Source organism: Sinocyclocheilus anshuiensis, unplaced genomic scaffold (genome assembly GCF_001515605.1).
Source record: "Sinocyclocheilus anshuiensis isolate Anshui unplaced genomic scaffold, SAMN03320099.WGS_v1.1 scaffold1203, whole genome shotgun sequence".
Lineage (NCBI taxonomy): Eukaryota > Metazoa > Chordata > Actinopteri > Cypriniformes > Cyprinidae > Sinocyclocheilus > Sinocyclocheilus anshuiensis.
Window position 1 is genome coordinate 1,110,695 of NW_015539980.1, and position 20,435 is coordinate 1,131,129.

A 20,435-nucleotide genomic window follows, 5' to 3' on the forward strand; every position below is an offset into this window, starting at 1 on the left:
GGAAAAAGAGAAGAGCAGACATTTGGAAAATTTGAAAAAGCGTGAGGACAGAAAAAGATAACTCAATTCAGTACAGTTTTCTCTGCTCACACCTGAAGTGCCTTAACAGAAAGCCGCCTCTCTGAAAGCGTACAAGTACTGAATTGATTTCTCTTTCATGTCCTGTCACTCTTAAATGGACAAATACACACAACATTGGCAAAATGCCCATTTTGGCAAGTGTTCACAGTAGGGGTGTCCCCGACTAAGGATTTACAAAGTCGAATCAGAATTTTCGAATCTTGCCGATAGTCGACTGATAGTCGAATCATATGTTTGGGGGCGGGGCAAAATACATTTCCAAGAGTTAAGTCAGACATTCGACAGTCATAATTACCGACGTTAACACAGAGGGAAAATGTGTAGCCTAACGGACGCCTCGCAGATACAAGAATAATGTTTTATGTTTTGATTAAAACAACAGATTTTTACAACAGTGCTCCCATTATAAAGTTATGTATATAACAGTAGTTATTAATGTTCTGCATTTCTGTTTTGAGCTGCGTGCGCTGAAGATGACCAGTAGAGTGAAGCATTTCATAGCAGGTTTTTAATCAATGGGATTTAACTCATCATTTATCTCATATAAAATACGCTTCGTTATTTATACAACATAATGTTAATATTACGATGTATAGGCTATCTGCACAAATGCCCCGAATGCACGAACGTCTGTGTGGCTCTGAATGAACTCCTTTTGTGGACGCGTTCTTCACGCAACAACGTGCAGAAACACAGCAACTAAACTCTAAAAATTCACAGCGTTTTATTATAATAGTGTTCTCATTATAATGTTATGTATATGACAGTCCCAATCATATTTGTTAATATTCTGCATTGTTGTTTGTACTGCTCGCGCTGCGCGCTGAATAGATAATCACCGTAGTAGTAGGGCTGCACGATTCATCGAAATTAAATCACAAAGGCGATAAATCGCGATTAGGCAGAAGCTGCGATTGTCATGCATATCTTTCAGTGAAGCACGGTTCTGTGATCATTTCATGTGCTCTCAGATGGAGCAGCATTTACTACACAGAGCCGTAGTTCACTGACAAGCTACGCAAACAGCTTTCATAATCGCAGAACGATTTCTTCGATTTTATTATTGCACGATTATATCGTCTGTGATTTTGAACGCAATTTTGCGTAGCTTGTCAGTGAACTACGGCTCTGTGTAGTAAATGCTGCTCCATTTGAAAGCACGTGATGGAGATTTACAACTGATTACAGAACCAGCTTTACTGACGAGATACGCATGACAATCGCATTCGATTAATCGTGCAGCCCTACGTAGTACTACAATGAAGCGCTTTACTGCAGCGCAACTCAACCAAATGCATCTTATAGGCTACGAGATAAATAATATATACACAATATATATAAACCGGCTGAAATGTTTTGAAATCACTTGTACCCTACCCGATTGAAAAAATCCATTGAGTCTTATCAAAGATTTAAATCCCTGCCGCCAAAACGCTCCTCTGTCGGTCACGGATTATGGAAAGTGAAACTATAGTGGTTGGATTTATTCACGTACGTTCAAATTTTTTATTAAAAGCTTGTTTCTTTTCAGATTCTTATTTTACAGCATTATCATAATAGGCTGCATATTAACTTACTGGGAGAAAACCAGTAGTTCTATGTGAAATCAGACATTTGAGCACACCCATATAGCCAAAATGGCATGATCATAACACCTCTGCGAATATTCGACTGTGAGATTGATAGTTGAATCAGGCTCCTCCTATCGAAGCATCGAATCTTCGACTATTCGGGGTCACCCCTAGTTCACATAAGCACAGTCAAGACAAGTCACCTTTATTTATATAGCACTTTTAACAATACAGATTGTGTCAAAGCAGCTTTACAGTATTAAACAGGAAAATAGTGTGTGAATAATGCAAAAGGACAACAGTAAACACTCAATTTTCCAGTTAAAGGCATCATTGAATTCAGTGATTCAGCTCAGTTTAAATATTATCTGTGCAATCAAGTCAATGATATCGCTGGAAATTAAGTGTCCTCAATTGACAACAGTGTCATTAATGTTAATTAAACAACAAAAGAAAATAAGAAAATCACTCACTGCTCTTGATGAGGCAAGGGGCATTATCTGTAGTGATATACTGATACACTCTTATCTGTAGTGATTTACTGACAACAGAATGCCAATTGAATTTAAATTAAATAGCGGCACAGCAGTCTTTGCTAAATGTTGTTCAAACAATACCAGTGTGGGGAAAAAAAAAATTGTGTGTGTATGTTCTCTCTTCTCTGTAGGGATCTTTTTAATGCTGCATTTTTATCATGCTGGTCAGAGCTCAGTGAAGATCAGCAGGATGAACTGATACGCAGTATTGAGCTTGCTCTGACTTCTCAGGATATCGCTGAGGTCACACAGACGCTGCTTAATCTTGCAGAATTCATGGAGCACAGTGATAAGGTCAGTAATGAAGTCTATAGACATTTGACAATGTCAGGTCAATAATCAGGCCAGAATTTCAAGTTTATTCAAATCAAATCAGGAGAGGAAAGGCTTAAAAAATATTGTGAATATATAATATATAAAAAACAATTGTTTTATTGTCTTTTTGCAAGTTTGGACACTTCTATTCTAAAAAAGAACATGCGTTTACTCTCTCTTCTTTTAATATCATTTGCAAATGAAGGGTGCTACTTGATTTTTTTTTCTTCGTGGTGGGAAAAAAACATCAAAATCTGAAACTAAATGTAAGATGTACTGATTTTCTCTGGTTCAATATCTGTATCCTATCCAGAGAAGTCACTAATGTTAATAAATGTACATTATTTTGGTTTTACAGCATGAGTAAACCCAAATGGAGCACTATAGTTTATTCTTCTCCTGTGCACTTGGACGATCACATTTCTTTCCATATTTAGTATGATCTCATTGTGTTGAAGACCGAATGAATGGTGCATTTGTTCAGTTTCATTCCAGCACAACAAATAGAGCTCACACCCTTCAGTAGTGACATAGCAAATGGGCAGTAAAGTTAGAGAGCTGTGAAGTGAAGAGTTCACGCAGTGAAACTTTTTACAAAGTAGTAAAAATTTTTTGGGCTAGATGCTCCATTCTGTTCTGTTCTGGCCCGTTTAATATACTATTCCAGACAGTTCTTCTCTTCTATATCTAAGGTCTTGCTTTTCTGTTTTTTTCTTAGGGCCCACTTCCCTTGAGAGATGACAATGGAATTGTTCTGCTGGGAGAGAGAGCTGCTAAATGTCGGGCCTATGCCAAGGCCCTGCACTACAAGGAACTTGAGTTTCAAAAGGGCCCTTCACCACTCATTTTAGAATCCCTCATCAGGTAGGAAACAAAAAACTTAAGTCTGAGGATAGTCTAGATGCCTAGATGGCTTTATTTCATTTTACTCTATATATTTTACTTAAAGGGATAGTTAATTTAATCAAAATTCTGTCCCCATTTAAACACTCTCATGTCGGTCCAAACACGTATGATATAGGGGTGTTTAAGGTTAACTACATGAAAACAAAAATTACATTGCCACCCATTACAGTAACCACTAGAAGAATAAGCACTTCTAGGTTTTTTCAGACAATGGATTTCTTTTGAGAACTGTTGCTGTCTGAATTCAGTTTCATCAAAGGATCAATGCAGATAATACTTCAGACGTGACAAGATAGGGCTTTAGTCTCCTAAGCTAGATTTTCTCTCCTGATCTTATGTCACCCCAAGGTCCTGAAAATTCAGCAGAAATTAAAATATGCACTCGGTCCTCATTTTTTAAACACACACACCTACATGCTGTACTGTATATTTAAAAGGTCCCCTTACACTGTTTATAAGTATGCGCTCAACATATTTTGCCGTTTTAAGCACCAAACCATGAAGTGTCTCAAGTTTCCTCCACTGTTCCTGCATTGATTGCTTGTTTTGGGATGTCTTCAGGTTTCATTTTAAATGTGGTCTGTGAATTACTGGAAGGTGCTTTGGGATTTGAGTTTCCCCTTGATTCCTCCATAACGGTTTAGGTGTAATGTCCTTCACAGAGACATTTGCTAGTGTGTTCTGTTCAAAGTTTTAAAATAATAACCGTTTCATCTGATCTGATAGCTTTTCAAGAATAAAAGTGAAGATGTCCAAAATTAATAAAAGATGCTTAGTGATGCATCTTTTATTAATTTGTCTTGAGCACAGTTTTCTTTGACGTTTTAGTCTGGGCAGGACATATCGAAGAAAAAAAAAAGGCAATAATTTTGCCTTTTATTTTCGCAGCCTGGCAAATGTGCATTTGATGGCTGTATTAAAAACTAATTCTAATAAATCTCCCCTTTAGATTTAATATGAAGCACAGTGATAAATGTAGCATGGGTAATGATGCGTAGTGTAATTTATGGTGGTGCATGGCACTGGTGCTTCCTCCTTGTCTGATCTTCAGTGCTGTTTATAATGTCAAGGCTGTTGAACTGTGAACCGTCTTTAAAAGGATGCTCCACCCAAAAGTGAAAACTCTTTCATTTACTCACCCTCATGCCATCCTAGAAGTATACGACTCTCTTTCTTCAGATGAACACAAACGGAGATTTTTAGAATAATAATCCATTTCTATGAGTTCATGCAATGCAAGTGGATTGCATGACGCAAAACCAGATTTCATTTGCTTTTGAGTCATTGTTTGGGCCTGACCTGCTCTACAAAACTAGAACAGCATGTTTGTTATGGAGTAGCATATAGTTAGGAATGTTTGACTAAGTCTTAACTAATCTAAGATGGACTAATCTTCAATTCTGAGCTCATCCTAATGTCTTAGCGATGTCTGTTCTCGTCATTGTTTCCATGCACCTTTTTATTTTACACTGCAGCCTTACAGAGTCCTAGATCTGTATTTTTTACAGATCTGTATTTTTTCCCCCAACCTTTTAATTTGACTCCTTCCTCTTTTAATCTATTCTGTATCTGGCTCGTCCCTCCCATGGAGCTGTTTCTAATTTCAGAGGACTTAAGGAGTGCTTGAAGATAATTTCAATGCATCCCAGCTGCCTCCACCTCTCCAGTATTTCCCTTCAACACACACAGTCTTAGCAAAGGCCTTTGTTAGCTCTGCACTTATTTTTCTACTTTAATTTGGAAAAAATCATGGTGGGTTCCCTTTTGTCAATTGGTAGTTAAAGAGAACTTTTTAGTCCCAGGTCACAATCCTCACTTTTTTGAGATCCTTTTAGAGCAGTGACTTTAATTTGCTTGATTGAGCTAATATCTTTTTGGAAAACTCTGATTACTCCAAAACAAAAACAGTGCTTGAAATTATTACTGAAAAGCATCTGCTAATTTAGTTAGAATAGGTAGAATTGATTTTTCTTTGCATTATCCACAAATGTAAACTCTCAGTACATTTCAGAATGGAATCAGTAATGATCAGCTGTCTAGTCAGGAAGATTGTGATTGTGGACAAGAGACTTCTTGTCTAACCCTTACTCTATGCACCTTATGAATCTTCCAATCCCGCAGACGGCACACCCGAGACTCACTCACTGGCTAATTCGTATTGCACACATAAATGGTTAGAGAAATTGTCAGTTCTTGGTCAGAAATTGCCGGTTCATGGTCAGAATAAATTGCCAGGGACATCTACTTTACAACCCTTATCTTAACTGTGAAGAATGACTATGTGAAACAGCTCACAGGTGGCCATTCCAGTGTTATGAAAGTGCTTATATTTGTTGTAACACATGCACATGCTTTATATTAAATTAGTGCCTCCTGATAGACGAACATTTGTTGGTGATTTTTATTTTTTTTTAGTGGTCCAGGTCGATTCAGTATTGTTTTAATATTGTGTCTGTGTCTACTGTTGGGAATGTGTTTCTGAGCAGTGTTTGTCTGTGTTTGTTACTGAATGTGCTCCACCTTTGTCAAAATAATGCATCTCTGAATTAGACTTTGGAGACTGAGCCAGTCCTCGGGCCTGGTACTGATTGTGTTCTGTTTCTTGGGTCCTTGGTATTGTTTTGTCTTGTTTGTGTTTTATCATAATAATACAAGAACAATCTTTTGTGTGGTAAATAACAAAGAAGCTAAGAAATGCTGAGAAAGTTAGAGAAAAAGACTGATTTGTTTGTTTTCCGTGATTTGTGATGAGACTTGATTTTTTTTTGCTTGTCAGATGATAAAAATATGATTATAGTAGAATATGGTAGATGTAGTCTTTGAATTTTTTTTCTGGGTTTTTCCTTAATAAAAATACCAAGATCTAAGAAATAACCTCATAAGGGTCTGCAATAGGGCTGCACGATAAATCGCATGTGATATTTAATGCGCATCTTGTCAGTAAAGCCAGTTCTGTAATCAGCAGTAAATCTCCATCACGTGCGTGCTTTCACATTTTACTACACAGAGCCATTGTTTACTACACAGAGCCATTGTTCACTGACAAGCTGCGCAAAACCACGATCATATTTTGCGCATGTTTTGCGCAGCTTGTCAGTGAACAACGGCTCTTGTAGTAAATGCTGCTCCATCTGAAAGCACGCACGTGATAGAGATTTACTGCTGATTACAGAACTGGCTTTACTGACAAGATGCGCATTAAATATCACATGCGATTTATCGTGCAGCCCTAGTCTGCAATGACATGAAGGTAATTAAATGATGACAGTTTCCATTAAAACTATTACTAATAGTAATCAAATTATTAATGGTTCCTTTTTGACTTTTGTGCCATTAAATCATTTTATATACTTTAAGTGCCCATTTGCTTATTGTTCTGGTGCATTTTAATTTTTTTGTTCTTTTCTGTTCTTAGTGCTTTCGGTTGAACAAGATTTGTACATTTACTAGCACATATTTTTCCGCTTGGCTACTTCTGAGGGGACTCTTGAGTGACAAACCCCTAAGCTGTAGAGTTTCGTGCCGGGTCTTACATGACATGAAGAACAGGTTTGAGAAACAAATTGTCAACCAGTTGGGCACAGGAAGTCCTCCAATGCACTGAAAGTTCATGTAAGGCCATACAGTTCCTGGAAGCATAACCTCAACTGGACCTCCCAGAATGCACAGAGATTCTGCACTAGCTGAAATGAAATGGAATGTGCTCATGTTAATCAAGCTTTTGTGTATTATCGGAAGAAATGGTTCGATTTATGTTTTCAGGTGATGGTTTGATATTTATGGGTATTTCTTGGAGAATCACCTTCACCTTGCTGGTCACTTTTTATTTGCTTTTTCATGTTATCTTTTTTAATTTTGTGGTTGTCTGTTAGGGGTCTGTGGCCATGCTGTCTGCATAACCTGGCCGTGATATTGTATGAATCAATCTTGACAAAGATCATATGAATTCTGAGATCGACAATCAAGGCAACAACTGCTTGAATGTTGTGTGTATTTTGTGTTTATTCATGTTTGTCACTCCCGCTAATTGTGAATTCCTTTTTGTTCATTTTGTACTAAAGCAGACACAGTATTTAGGTAACGCAAAAAGGGATTTTTTTTTTTTTTTAAATACAATTTATTAATCATCCAATATTTTACTTTGTACACAGTTCATTTTGCTGTACCAGTGAATTTACTATAATGTCTAGTCTGAACTGTCAAATTGTTTGTAATTGTACATTTTGTGTGAATGGCTTACATCAGCTTGTTGCTTTCAATGATCATGTGCATAAAATCCTCTAGAAAAAGCTAAAGAAAATTAAATATTTAAGAGATAAATACCATGTATAAAATGCAATTTACAATCAAACATCATTTCATCACATATTCAGCCCTATCATTCTGTTATACAAATGCATTCCCCCTGAAAAAGTTTGCCCAGTTTAAGCTGTAGATTATGTGGATCCGTTGATGCCAAGGTTTAGTGGTGAGCAGGAACATAAATTGAGTTTTGCCAAGTCTTTATGGTACAAAGCTCTGTGGTCGGATCTTCATCTCCACGCGTTTCAGTGAGTAGTTTGGTCCGTGCCATCCGTACCAAGAGATGCCATCTGGATTCTTGGTATGTGACCCATAGCGGTGAAACACACCATTTAGATTTGAGTCAGTGCAGCAGTTGTACCAGTATCCACCTGTGAAAGAAAGCCGGTAAGGTTAAGTTACAAAGTTCGTTACCACAGCAGAATATTGTGTGGTGGGTGTTTGTTTTTACCTTGGCGAAGTTGTGCGCAATTGTCCACACACTTGTCATTGTCTTTGTTTTTAGTGCTGAAGTTGGTATTGTTGTGGTAACGCAGAGAGTCACCAGCGTTTCCTCTGTAATTGGCAATGAAAAGCTTGTAGCTATTCATCTCGTTGCTCACTGTAAAGAAGCTATATTCGGCGTAGCGTGTCTCACCCTCCCAGTCCTACCAGAATAGAAAAAATAACATACAGACTGTGTCATATAAGAAAGCTTGCTTTAAGCCATGTTGACTTTAAATATTCATGGATTCATATTCCTTTGAGACATTCTACATTGCTTTCATGTATGTGCATACTTGCCTCCATCTCTATTCTCAGCACTGTGGGCTGTCTGGTCAGACGGAAGATGTGTTCGTTGCCGAGCCAGAAGTCACCACGGATTGTACCAAAACCATTCTTGTACTGCTTCCAGTCACGGTTGAAGCTTGTCAGACCAATCTTGCGTCTCTGAATGACGGTCCAGCCACCACCATTGTTCTCCATGTCACAAAACACCTGGAGAAACCAAAAACATTTGGGGACTCATGACAAATCTTCTTTCAAATTGAACACCCTGCCTGTATGAAGACTTCATGAAGATTCAGACTTACATTTAGTTCAGGTGTTCCAAGGAAGTCATCTTTTGGTAGTTTATACTCTCCAGAAATTTTGTAGCTCTTGTTGTAAAGGGATGCACAATCATAGATAGCATCTAAGGGAGAGAGAATTCTTGGTTTAGGGTTTCAAAGCCAGGTGCTTTTGAAAAACAAGGGATTTCAACCTAGTGGGATCCACCAACAGAAGACACTTCAGTGTGCTTTAAGCTATGTGTGTCTGTGCAACTAGCACTTTCCTAACAAAGCCTCACTGTTTGCATGGTTGGAAGTGGGAAAAAGGAAACACAGCATGACAAATGACTAATTGGGTAGTAAACTACAGCTTTGCATCATGCTTCGTTTAACATCTCTTTCTGGTTTGAAAGATTAATAGTCCAGTAGTTTTTTTTGGGGGGGGGGGGAATGCTCCATCATTCTTGTGGGTTCAGAGTAGGAATCACAAATTACCTGCTGTGACTTGGCTACTGTTGTAAAGCCAGACATTCCTGCACATACTGATTATTACCTACTAATTACTTCTAACTGCTGCCCAGACATTTCACAGCTCCTTGGGTACAACTATGTTAATGGTTCCCTAAATTAAAACGTGTGCATTTGAAGAATTCCATGTGCGTGCATTAAAGCATTCTGTTCGGATGCAACTAAACGGCCCTTTGTTTTTATTTTCCTCTCTAATTTTCTTGTCACATGCTACGGTGTGATGCACTTTGCTGTAAATTTTGTCTTGGTTCTAAAATTTCTCAAATCTCACTCCCTTACTGGATAGTGTAACATGATAAAAGACATATCTTCCATTCCAAAGTAACAATTGTTTCAATCTGTGACGAAGATTGAATTTCGAAATAACCCAAGAAATAATCATGTCATTTTTTGTAAAAAATGCCTAAGAAATAAACATACAGGGAACCTATAGCTAGAATAATCACTGAAGCCATATTTACATTAATCTTTCCTTAAACATGAGGTCGGCATTAGGTTTAGATGGGCTACATTATCCCATGACTTAACAGGACATCCATCGACGCTCTAAGGTATGTCAACAGCCAGCATATGTGACCTGTGACCCCTGCTGAGTGCAGAAAGTAGAGTAACATATGGTGTGTGCTTGAAACTAAGCTTTCCAGCACACGTAGAGTTGTGTGTCAAGACTCACCTGAAGTGCTCTGCTGTGGAGCAGATTCGGCAGCCTGCAGCTGCATGATTTCGATCCGATTGTATATTTCTGAATACTTGCTCTCGGCCTCTGTGACCCGTGCCTCTTGCTGCTGGTTAAGCTTTTCCAGCTCCATCATCTGCCGCACGACCTTCATAAGATCAGACTCCTGCTTCTTGCTAATTTCTTCCAGCATGCTGCTCAGGTTGGCCACCTGAACCTTCAGGGAGCGCACCTCATCGCAGCATTGTGCTGGTTTTGCTGGTTTGGGTGTTGCCAAGTTCTTCTTGAAGGCCATCGCGTGACCTAGGAGTAGCAGCAAAAGAGTCAAGGATGTAGCTGTCATCTTCACGCTTTTCGTTATTATGTGCGGAGAAAGTTTGAGTGGTCTGTCTTGTTTGTGGTCTTGTCTTGTCTGTCTGTGTTGCTCTCTTGAATACTTGTCAGATGAGAGGGCACGAGAAAAATGTGAGAAGAACTCTTTAGAATGAAGTTTAGAACTGTAGAATATTCTCCGGCCAGGTTTCTCTTCTCTGCACTTCAGAATCAGATGTCTGCTCACACAGAGGGCCTGCAGCGGATGCAGCTTAAATATCTTTTCATGTGTGCTGTGCCCTCCCCTTTTGCTCAGGCCCACAGTCATTGATCCCCCCACCACCTACCACCACTAAGCCCTCCCCACCCTTTCCCCCTGGCGAAATGTTTTTCCTCCGCCTCTTGTCTGGTCCCACCCGTCAACACGTGTGCCATGCACCTCACAGTACTTCCATTATGCACAAGCGGAGTTTGTTTGTATGCAGAAGATTGCATGAAGACGCTTTGTTCTGTGAAGGTCATACATCATCTGATATTCTGATCTTTTCTTGTAAAGAAAAGTGCTCTTCCATGGTCACAGCCCTGTTACCGAAGAGAAGGACTTGTGAGAGGAAGCTGTGCTTTCTTCCATTCTTTTAATTTCTCAGAACCAGCTTGTAATTATTGGAGTGAGTGCTAGGTGAAATGCTTTCTAGTTTTTAATCCAATTAAATGAGTGGTTCTCAAGGTGGTAGACCACTTCAGAAGTTAAGCAAAAATTTGGACCAATTAACTCAACCAAATTACGTTTTTTCATCAATCCTGTCTTTAGCTACGAGCCATAATTTTGCCAAAATGTTGCTGTTTTTTTTTTCTGTCAAATCCTTTTTATTTGTATAGGGCTTTTGATAATACATATTGCTTCAAATCAAATGAGCTTTACAGACAATGATGTTAAAGTTTATAGTAGATGAAAATCTTATTATTGATATTTCAATAAAATGAGCATCTAACTGCCTCCTCATAACAATAATAATTAAAAAAAAAAAATCTATGCCTTCACTTTTCTGTTCTCTAATTATCCTCCTGTCCTAGCTTTTTACTATTTTGAACATTGACTGAAACCTTGTATAATAGGCGCATCTTGTGTTTATTGCCATCTTATGAATAATCGCTTGTTGTATTCCTCAAGTGTAAGTCACTTTGGATAAAACCAAATTAATAAATGTAAATGTAAATAATGAACTAGATTACTATTTTAGACTGAATGAACTGACTCTTAAGTGACTAAAACATTACTGGATATCAGAAACCCCTTATCATAAAATCAGTAACAGTTAATTCTTTGGACTGTGCTTTGTTCAAATGCAGTTTTTTTTATATTATTTTTTATTACCGTAACACCGTGGCTATACCGGACGTGAAAATTGTCATGCCGCACCACAACAGCTAAAGTCTGTCTGCACTGGATGCGACAAAGTGACGATGCAAATCATTTGAACTTTGTGTCAGTACGTCATAAATGGAACGAGGCAGCAGTTTACTGTCGGGGATTTGTCGTGTTGCATCGTGTTGTGTCGTGCTGCGCTGTATCCAGTGTAGACAGCATCACTGATTGTAATGAGTCCTATAGTGTTTTGTCACACCGCGCCGCTCGCGTCTGGTGTAGACACGGTGTAAGGCACAAGTTCATTTCATCATTTGTCAGTGTCAGCCTAAAGTAAGTTTGCGCTGTACTGAAGTGATTGACAGCTTCCTTATTAAGGAAGATCTCTTTGTTCACTTTCTATATATAACTTGTTCACAGTTTGAATAATTTGAAGAAAAAAAAAGCTGCTAGCTAGAACACGGCAAAGTTTCTGGACTGACAGCCATTTTTAAATCAAATCCATAACTGTGATGATTGACAGTAATAACCATGGCAAAAGACGGGACAGAAAAAAATGATACTATTTGCCAAAATAGATATGTGCACTAAATCTTGGAGTGTAAATGCCAGTGTTGGGGAGTAGCTAGATACAAGTAGCGACGCTACTAGCTTAACTACATTTTTCAGTAGCTTTACAGTAGCGACGCTACTTTTAAAACAGTGTAGCTTTTCCTGTAGCTAACAACTTTTTCTAGCAAGTAGCGGTGTAGCGCGACCAAACGCTACATTCTGTTTTGCGTTCTGACGAGTCACGAGCCTGTAATGTATTGAAGCAGCAGCGCAGCGTCTTCTTCTGACGATATCACAAACTAAATTTGTTCATTACTGCCATCTGTTGTGATATCACACATCGCGCGGCTTTACAGTCTTTCCACCCGACAAGAGATCGTCTGATGATATTAAAAAGGATGTACTCAGGAGTGGATATGTCACATGAATCAACTGTAATTTACGCAAAACAAAGTCTACGTCGAAGACTTAATGCACACACATGTGGTGAATAATAGCCTTTTTAAACTGATTAATTTTTCTTCTTTATTGCACTCTATATCAAATGTCTATTTTACAATCATGAAAGGCCATAATATAATCTGTGCCTCACAGTTTTGTAATTAACACTAATCGAACAGTAAATAAAATCGCGATATAGTAGTGTGCTTATCATTTGGCAAAGGATGGTTGCGGCGGGATTCACGCAAAGTGCAGTGTTCACGATCGCAGCTGATGATTGACGTCTCCATTCACAGTCAGTAAATACCGCATGAGCTGTGAGTTCAACCTGCTTATTTTATGACTCCTCCGTATCCAGTTTAAGTTGCATACATTTTGATCTTACATTGGTGTTACGTTTGTAACAATATACTAATATAACTAAAATAACTATTTAAATATACAGTATTTTATTATTGTGTGTATCGAATAGTTTACAAAATCAAATGTTTGGGACACTTTTTGTCATTGAAATGGCTTGGAAAAGTGTCCCAATCAACCTGAATTCACCGTACTCTTTGAAATCATGATTGCATTACAGTATGTTGTTTTAAACCACAGATATTTTACTTGTAACTTCATTATAATTCTTAATTAATAATTATTTCGTTATTTGTAATGTTAATTGTAAAAAAAAAAAAAAAAAAAAGCATAATTAAAAAAAATTGAGAGTAGTTTCAATGTAGCTAGCTACTTTTTGATAGTAACTTGTAGTGTAGCTAGCTACTTTTTCAAAAGGGTAGCTTGAATGTAGCTTACCTACTTTAATTTACGAGTAGCTTGTAGCTGGTCAAGCTACAGTTTCAGAGTAGCTTCCTCAACACTGCTAAATGCAGACTAAATAGACCTGCCACTTGTTTATGTAATATATGTGTTTCTCTGTTCTTCATTTTATTACTAACATTTTGCTTAATCTTTTTCAAACAATGTTTACTTAATATTTGAAGGCTACATGCTGAATCACAGGTTCTCAACTCTTGCCCTTAAGGTCTTCTTTCATTCAGTTTAGCTCCAGCCTAAAACTCACCTGCCTGTAACTTTCTAGTAATCCTTAAGACCTTGATTAAGTTGTTCAGGTGTGTTTAATTGTGGTTGAAGTTGAAATCTGCAGGAATGTGGACCTAAAGGGCCAAAGTTGAGAACCTAAATAAATGTATTATTTACTTAAAACTGATATTATCATTCATAATGAACTATATATATATATATATAGGCGCTGACTACTGAAATGTTGGTACCGTGACAACACTAATGACAGGTTTATGTTCCCTCTTATTCAGACAACAAAACAGATGTCATGGAGCTGGCTTTTTTTTTTTTTCAGAAAAGAAAAAAAAACACTTATAGACAAGACATGCATGTCTTGTAACAGCAATGATACTCTTAAGAGGGTGTTAGGAAGCTGTTTACGATGTCATACCGCTGTGTGAGACTGCAAGTGTCTGGTATGGAAAAAGTCAAATGCCAAATATTCTAGACACAGGGACTTTACATGCGAATTTTTATTTTTTTTATGTTTTACGTTTCGCCAGTGTCATACTGATTAATATTTACATATCTTTGCACTGTGTGTACATTGCAATGTTATCAGATTCACTGGAATGTGTATATGGTGCCCAATTTTTAAAAGAGAAAAACAGATTTGTTTCTGAATATATTTTATTGCAGAAAATATATTATTCGGGAATGTGCTCCACAACTCAAAGGTACTATTAACACAGCAGAAGTCAATGAGGATGTTGTCCGATTGCCATCGGCCACAGCCAGGCGTCCAGATGTTTTCAGCAGCTTTGGGAGCTTCAGACTGTCGCGAGACCCCAAGTGTCTGCTAATTAACGTTTTTTAGTACAGCTGAAATGTGTTCAGGTTGATGAGCAGCAATTTCATCCTAAGGTCCTAAATCAGACTATGTGCCTCTGAAGTGCACAAATAGTTTCTTTTTACAAACCCTGTTGCTGAAGCACTTCAAATTGTTTGGCTAAAACTGTGTTCTTCAAATGAAAAAAAAACGTTTTTTGTTTTTTTTTTTCCTAAGAAAAACATTATCTGGCTTTATCCTGTAAAATCTAAGGACTTCAACATCCAAATACTTTTAAGACAAAATGTCATTCCGTCTGAAGCTCTGGGCCCGGTAGCATGAAAGTCCTTAAGTAATTTGACTTAGGGGTATTCCTGAGGGGGAAAAATCCCTAAGGTAAGGGGTTTTTTTAAAAGCGTTGCAAAAAAAATCCCTAAGGTAAGGGATTTCTTTAAGAGCGTTGCAACAAACGTCTTAACTGTCACCCTTACCTAAGTGTTTATACTAAGTGTTTCACGGTAGTTCCTGGCAACATACGGCAATGAGCGCTGCGGTTGCTATAGTTACTACATCTCACAATAAACAGATATGTATACCTCTGACAATAAACAGAACATAACCAAATACAAACCTAACCAACTAAAACACGAATAAATAAACGAGCGCTGCCTGTTTCTGCGCTGCTTTGTGTATAGTCGTTACCGAGGAAACCGCTTTTTTTCTAAAGTGAATTCGCCTCCTGCTGACCAATGAAGGAAAATTTAACAAATTTGAAAATTAAACCATGTTTTGACGCTGAAAACATGCAGAGTTGTAAATGTGAACAGGTGGATCGACAAGAAGATAATGCATTTGAAAAAATATTATGTTTTATTTATTATTATTTAATGTTATGATTAATAATAATTGTTTAAATTAATATAATAATTGATTCAACTCATCCATTTTCTTAAAAAAATTATATAAAACTTTTTTTGTAAAAACCTGCAAGTCATGCTTTTTACAGTCATTTTAGTTTAATATGTTACCATAGTCATTGCCCTACTACGCTCATATGATATTTTATTTGTGCAGGTCTTAACAAATGTCTTAAGTCTAACATTTGAGCTTAGAAATTCTGCAGATACTGAGTTTAAGATGACTTAAGGGAGCTGTTTTGGTGAAATAGTTACTAAAGACTTTGTAACAATGCTTAAGGGAACACTTAGATAATTAAGAGGAATACTTAATGACAGACTTAAGGTTCCTTAAGTTGACCCTTAGGATTTTTCTTGCAACCTAAGTTTAACTAAGGGTTCCCCTTAACCTTATAACTAAGGGATTTCTTAGCTTAAGGACTTTCATGCAACCGGGCCCTGGTTGTAACTGTTCACATTGTAGCTCTGCACATCACTGTTCGCAGTGGTACAGATGGCGCTAGAGATTCCCTTAACACCCCGCATTTATTACCAAATGCATGACATAAACTGTCTGGAGGCGTTGACGTCATATCGCCTGTCGCTGTGTCTTGCTTATTTCCAAACATCATGCAACGATTTGTTTTCGCTGTCACACATCTGTGAGCATTTTACCATGAAATAAATCAAGATTATTATCTTCACATCCTCAGCCAGACATGTGCTGGCTGACCCTCAACTTTTCACTGTCATGTGTGTTTGTATACTGACCCTAGGAGTGAGGTTTATGCCTGTTCTCAGTTGTCAAAAGTTTCTGTCGAAACCTCTTTGAGTTTGGGGCTACTTATTTACTTTATTTAATTTTTTAAGATCTTGGTCACTTCTTTTTTCCATCTTTTAATTTTCAATAAACTCTCAAATTAATTCAGATTAACTCTAAGATTCTGTTTACACCAGTAATGAAATCTGTTGAGGGTGATCCAAGTGGCTATATACGCATCATTTCAAAGAAGCTTTACAAAAAGTTCTACTATGCAATACTAGTTATACAGTACTGTATAACTAGTATAGTACCGTCTGTAGACCTTGTGTGTCAGAGACACAAGTGCACAGCCATCTTTGGAATTTTGTCTTTGAACTTCTGTTTTTGCGGTAGATCTGTAAAATCGCTAGTGAAGTGTAATTAGCTAAAGTAGATTTACTTATTGTAGAGTGATCATCAGCATTGTAATGTTTGAAGTAGATGTCATAACAAATGTCAATAGACCGGAAAGATTTTAAAACGAGCGGTTCATTCATAAATCTGTACGACCTTACCTTCACGCTGTGGAAATACAAACTGGAAGACAGAAGACAACGAGCGCAGCGCTGAAAAGGGGCTGGGCTACATAAGATCTGTAATGCTTAAATGCATAACATTAAAGCATTATAGACGTATTAACGGGTTAGTTCACCCAAAAATGAAAATTAGCCTGTGTTTTAATCGCCCTCGAAGCATCCTAGGTGTATATGACTTTCTTCTTTCAGATGAATCCTAAAACGTGCTTCACACGGCTCCGAGGGGTGAATAAAGGCCTTCTGTAGTGAATCCATGCGTTTTTGTAAGAAAAATATCCATATTTCAAATGTAATAAACACTTTTATATCACTTCTGCCTGCTGTCATACACTGAAGCCGTGCCGGCGGATGTCGTAGCACGTATGCGTTGCGTGATTAGTGACGAATGCGGAGAGAGAACAAAACAAAACACCGGTCACGAATTAGAAGTACAAACCGAAGATTTGCAAAGAAAAATGTCAGAGGATTTCGATATAAGCCAAGAGGAGACTGGTTTTCCTTTGTTAAAGTAAGAAAACTTTGCTTCCAAACTCGTGAGACTAGCATATCTCAGAAGCGCACATGCTGCGCATACGTCATACGCCTTCCGCGTTTGAAAGATAACGGAAGTGAGAGAAAAGTGTTTATTACGTTTGAAATATGGATATTTTTCTTACAAAAACACATGGATTCACTACAGAAGGCCTTTATTCACCCCCCGGAGCCATGTGAAGCACGTTTTATTATGGATGCGCGCTTTATTTGACGACTTGTGGACTGTTCAAATGCAACACCCGCTGACTGCAATGATAGAGCTTAGAATAGCCAGGACAATTTTTTATATAACTCCGACTGGATTCGTCTGAAAGAAGAAAGTCATATACACCTAGGATGCTTCGAGGGTGAGTAAAACACAATTTTCATTTTTGGGTGAACTAACCCTTTAAGATAGGGCCAGACAATATACTGTATAATAATGGTGTGAATGGTTAAATGTAACTCAGAGATATAATCATTATTTGGTTTTGTTCTAAGTGAGAGCCAGCAGTTTTGAATGAATTGATGATTGGTTTGACCATTGCTAACCACGTTTCCAGCAGATGTTTTATTACAATGATCTAGTTATAATACATCTTACATAATCTTATATAACGCAATATCACTTCTTCCAGTGGTGTTTGTGGTCAGACCACAAGGAGATCCACAAGTACCTTGTGTCAGGAATAGCACATGTTGGAAAAATAGCACCGGACTCATAAGTAATCAAATGGAAACTATTGTCTAAGCTGCATGTGTAGCCTTTCATGAATATTGTTAGAGGAATGAAGTGACTGGCAACAAGTTTTGGGTCCACCCTACTTCAATTATATAATCTTAACTGACTATGCAGTGTTGTCTGAGCTGAACTGGGAAGGAAGAGCTTAATCTTTTATCATGTGCCATGAGGGGAGGAAATTGGAAACATTTAAACATCTGGATTGTTTTCATTCATTGCACTGTGGGTTAACTCACGTGGGTTTTTTCTGCCTCTGAAAGCTTGGATTCCCAGAGAAAGTTCATCATATGCAGACTATTTCATCAAACCAAAGTCAAAGCTGAACACACCACTATTACAGTGCAGTCTTGACATATTGTGACCACTAATGCTGGTCGTCCTACCCATAATATGTGACCCTCTCTGTGAAATCCTGGCTAAAGTCTCAAAATCTAATTATGAGATAACAAGCATCAAAGTTTGATTTCAACCATTAATAGGGTATATGTCGAACATCACCTGACCAAACCCGGAAAACAAGGTCTCAATCGAAGATTGAGCGAAGGGCCTTTCGCACCGCGGGAACCTTTTCATATCATAGTACCAGAACTAATTGTGGAACTAACGTTACCCACTTTTTGGCGTTTTCGCACCGCCGGAACTGGGTGCGATTTTAGTACCGGACTGCCGTTTTCAAGAGCATCCTCCTGTTGTTAATGTTGTTCTTTGTTTCCGTTGTTGACCGCCGCGCACAAATGACGTCGCTGTCGACCGGCTTACGTCATTTCCTAGTACACACTGTCGCACCGAATGCAACCCTTTAAATCAGTGGTCGCCAACCCGTCGATCGCGATCGACTGGTAGATCTTTATCACTGTCCCAGTAGATCCCGAAAATAACAGTAAAATAAGTACAAAAATGCATTACAATTCTGGGGTTATATTAATGTATCACTGAAGTGAACTGTCTTGAGAAAAGTTTCGATGGCAATGGCATTTTCTTCTCCGTATAAAGCGCAACTCTGCTTTGTTTACAGAGGTAACCAAGGAAACGCTATAGTGCGGTCGGTTCATAAGCAGTGTTGCCAAGTCCGCGGTTTTCCCGCGGAATTTGCGAATTTTACTGGAAGATCCCCGCCGAAAAACGTGTATTTTACCCCCAGAATGGATTTTTACAGGGGAAGCCCCTCGAAACATTGGACTAGTTTTATTGCGAAAACTTGGCAACCCTGTTCACTCGCCACCTGCTGTCAGAGAGTGCGTCTCATTCAGACCTGCTGTTTTTGTTTCGTGCAGATGTTTTACGAAAGGCCCTTGTCGGAGAACGTGTTAACAGCCGTATTAAATAATAGCGATATCTATGGACTTTTAAGATAATCAGTTAAACTAGCTAGCTGTTTTTATTGTTGACGTTTTATTCCATTTTTATATCTAAATGTGAAAAGAATAAAAATAAAACTTTTAGATATCAGTCCGCATATGTGATGGACATTGGTTATGATCATCATTGGTATCTACTTTGAAGGCATCTTGAGTAAAACTGCTTCATATTTAACTAAGCATATGCAAAACGCTTGAACCGGAAGCGACGAGACCCGGTTAACAGAATACGGAAGTCTGTTGCGCATAACCGCTATTTCACTATGATTCAATCTTTGACATGGTCTTACTCAATCAGTAATAAAGATATCAATGTTACATTTTCACAGAATGCCAATAATGCTCCAAAGTTCTGTTTGTGGTGTATTAGAATGTGCTGATATTAGAGAAGTCAGTTTTATGTGTGTCTGTGCAAAAAGTGCAGAAGAAACAAGGTTGTGTCAGAAACATTGCAAAATGTTGGATGCCCCTAATACTTAATATTAAACTCCCTATGTTTACTTTTTGTTGGCTTCATACATATAAAAAAATATTGGGTCCCACTTTATATTAAGTGGCCTTAAATAGTATGTACTTACATTTAAATCAATAATTTGATACAATGCACTTACTGTGTACATACGTGTTTTTACATTGTACTTATATTTAAAGAATACCTGCATGTAATTACATCTGTTATTAATTTCTGTAATTACATTGTACTTATGTAAATACATAGTAATTAAGGCCACTTAATATAAAGTGGGACCAAATATTAAAAACAAAAACAAAAATAGAGTTGGTCTTGAATCACTTGACATATTGCTTGCCCCAATAATACTGTCCTGAGACACTTTTAATCCAATGTAGCAGAGCTTGTGTCCGATGTACCAGATGCCTTCCAGCTTGCTACTTCTAGAAACCGCATGGTAGCTTGCACAAAGACATTTTTGGAGCTACTGTTTTCTCTAGACTGACCTCTTCCTCATATTCAGCTGTCCTTTCATTTAATGCCAACTGACCTGAGCAGGTAATTGCGTTCTGTCTCGAACTAATCGAGCATGTAATGTTCTGTTTTTTTAAAGTCCAGACTTTACAGCTTCTCAGAGAGAACTGATTGTGCTGCCCCCCCCCCCCCCCCAAAAAAACACACAC

At 37.9% G+C, this 20,435-nt stretch overlaps 2 protein-coding genes across 6 annotated transcripts in view; one reads left to right on the forward strand and one right to left on the reverse strand.

Annotated features, from left to right (window-relative positions):
• Nucleotides 1-20,435, forward strand: part of mtor (mechanistic target of rapamycin kinase) — a 134,329-nt gene that overhangs the window by 45,750 nt on the left and 68,144 nt on the right. For all 5 annotated transcript variants that reach the window (XM_016484357.1, XM_016484359.1, XM_016484362.1 and 2 more), the window contains 2 exons: nucleotides 2,320-2,482; nucleotides 3,222-3,367. In XM_016484357.1, coding sequence (XP_016339843.1) covers nucleotides 2,320-2,482; nucleotides 3,222-3,367 — 309 coding nt within the window. The remainder of the gene's footprint in view (nucleotides 1-2,319; nucleotides 2,483-3,221; nucleotides 3,368-20,435) is intronic.
• On the reverse strand, nucleotides 7,520-10,533 carry LOC107687132 (angiopoietin-related protein 7-like). The gene is made up of 5 exons (XM_016484363.1): nucleotides 9,944-10,533; nucleotides 8,785-8,885; nucleotides 8,495-8,689; nucleotides 8,163-8,358; nucleotides 7,520-8,082 (listed from the first exon to the last, which is right to left on the reverse strand). Exons 1-5 carry the CDS (start codon nucleotides 10,287-10,289, stop codon nucleotides 7,913-7,915), a joined length of 1,008 nt encoding a protein of 335 aa, XP_016339849.1. The 5' UTR covers nucleotides 10,290-10,533; the 3' UTR covers nucleotides 7,520-7,912.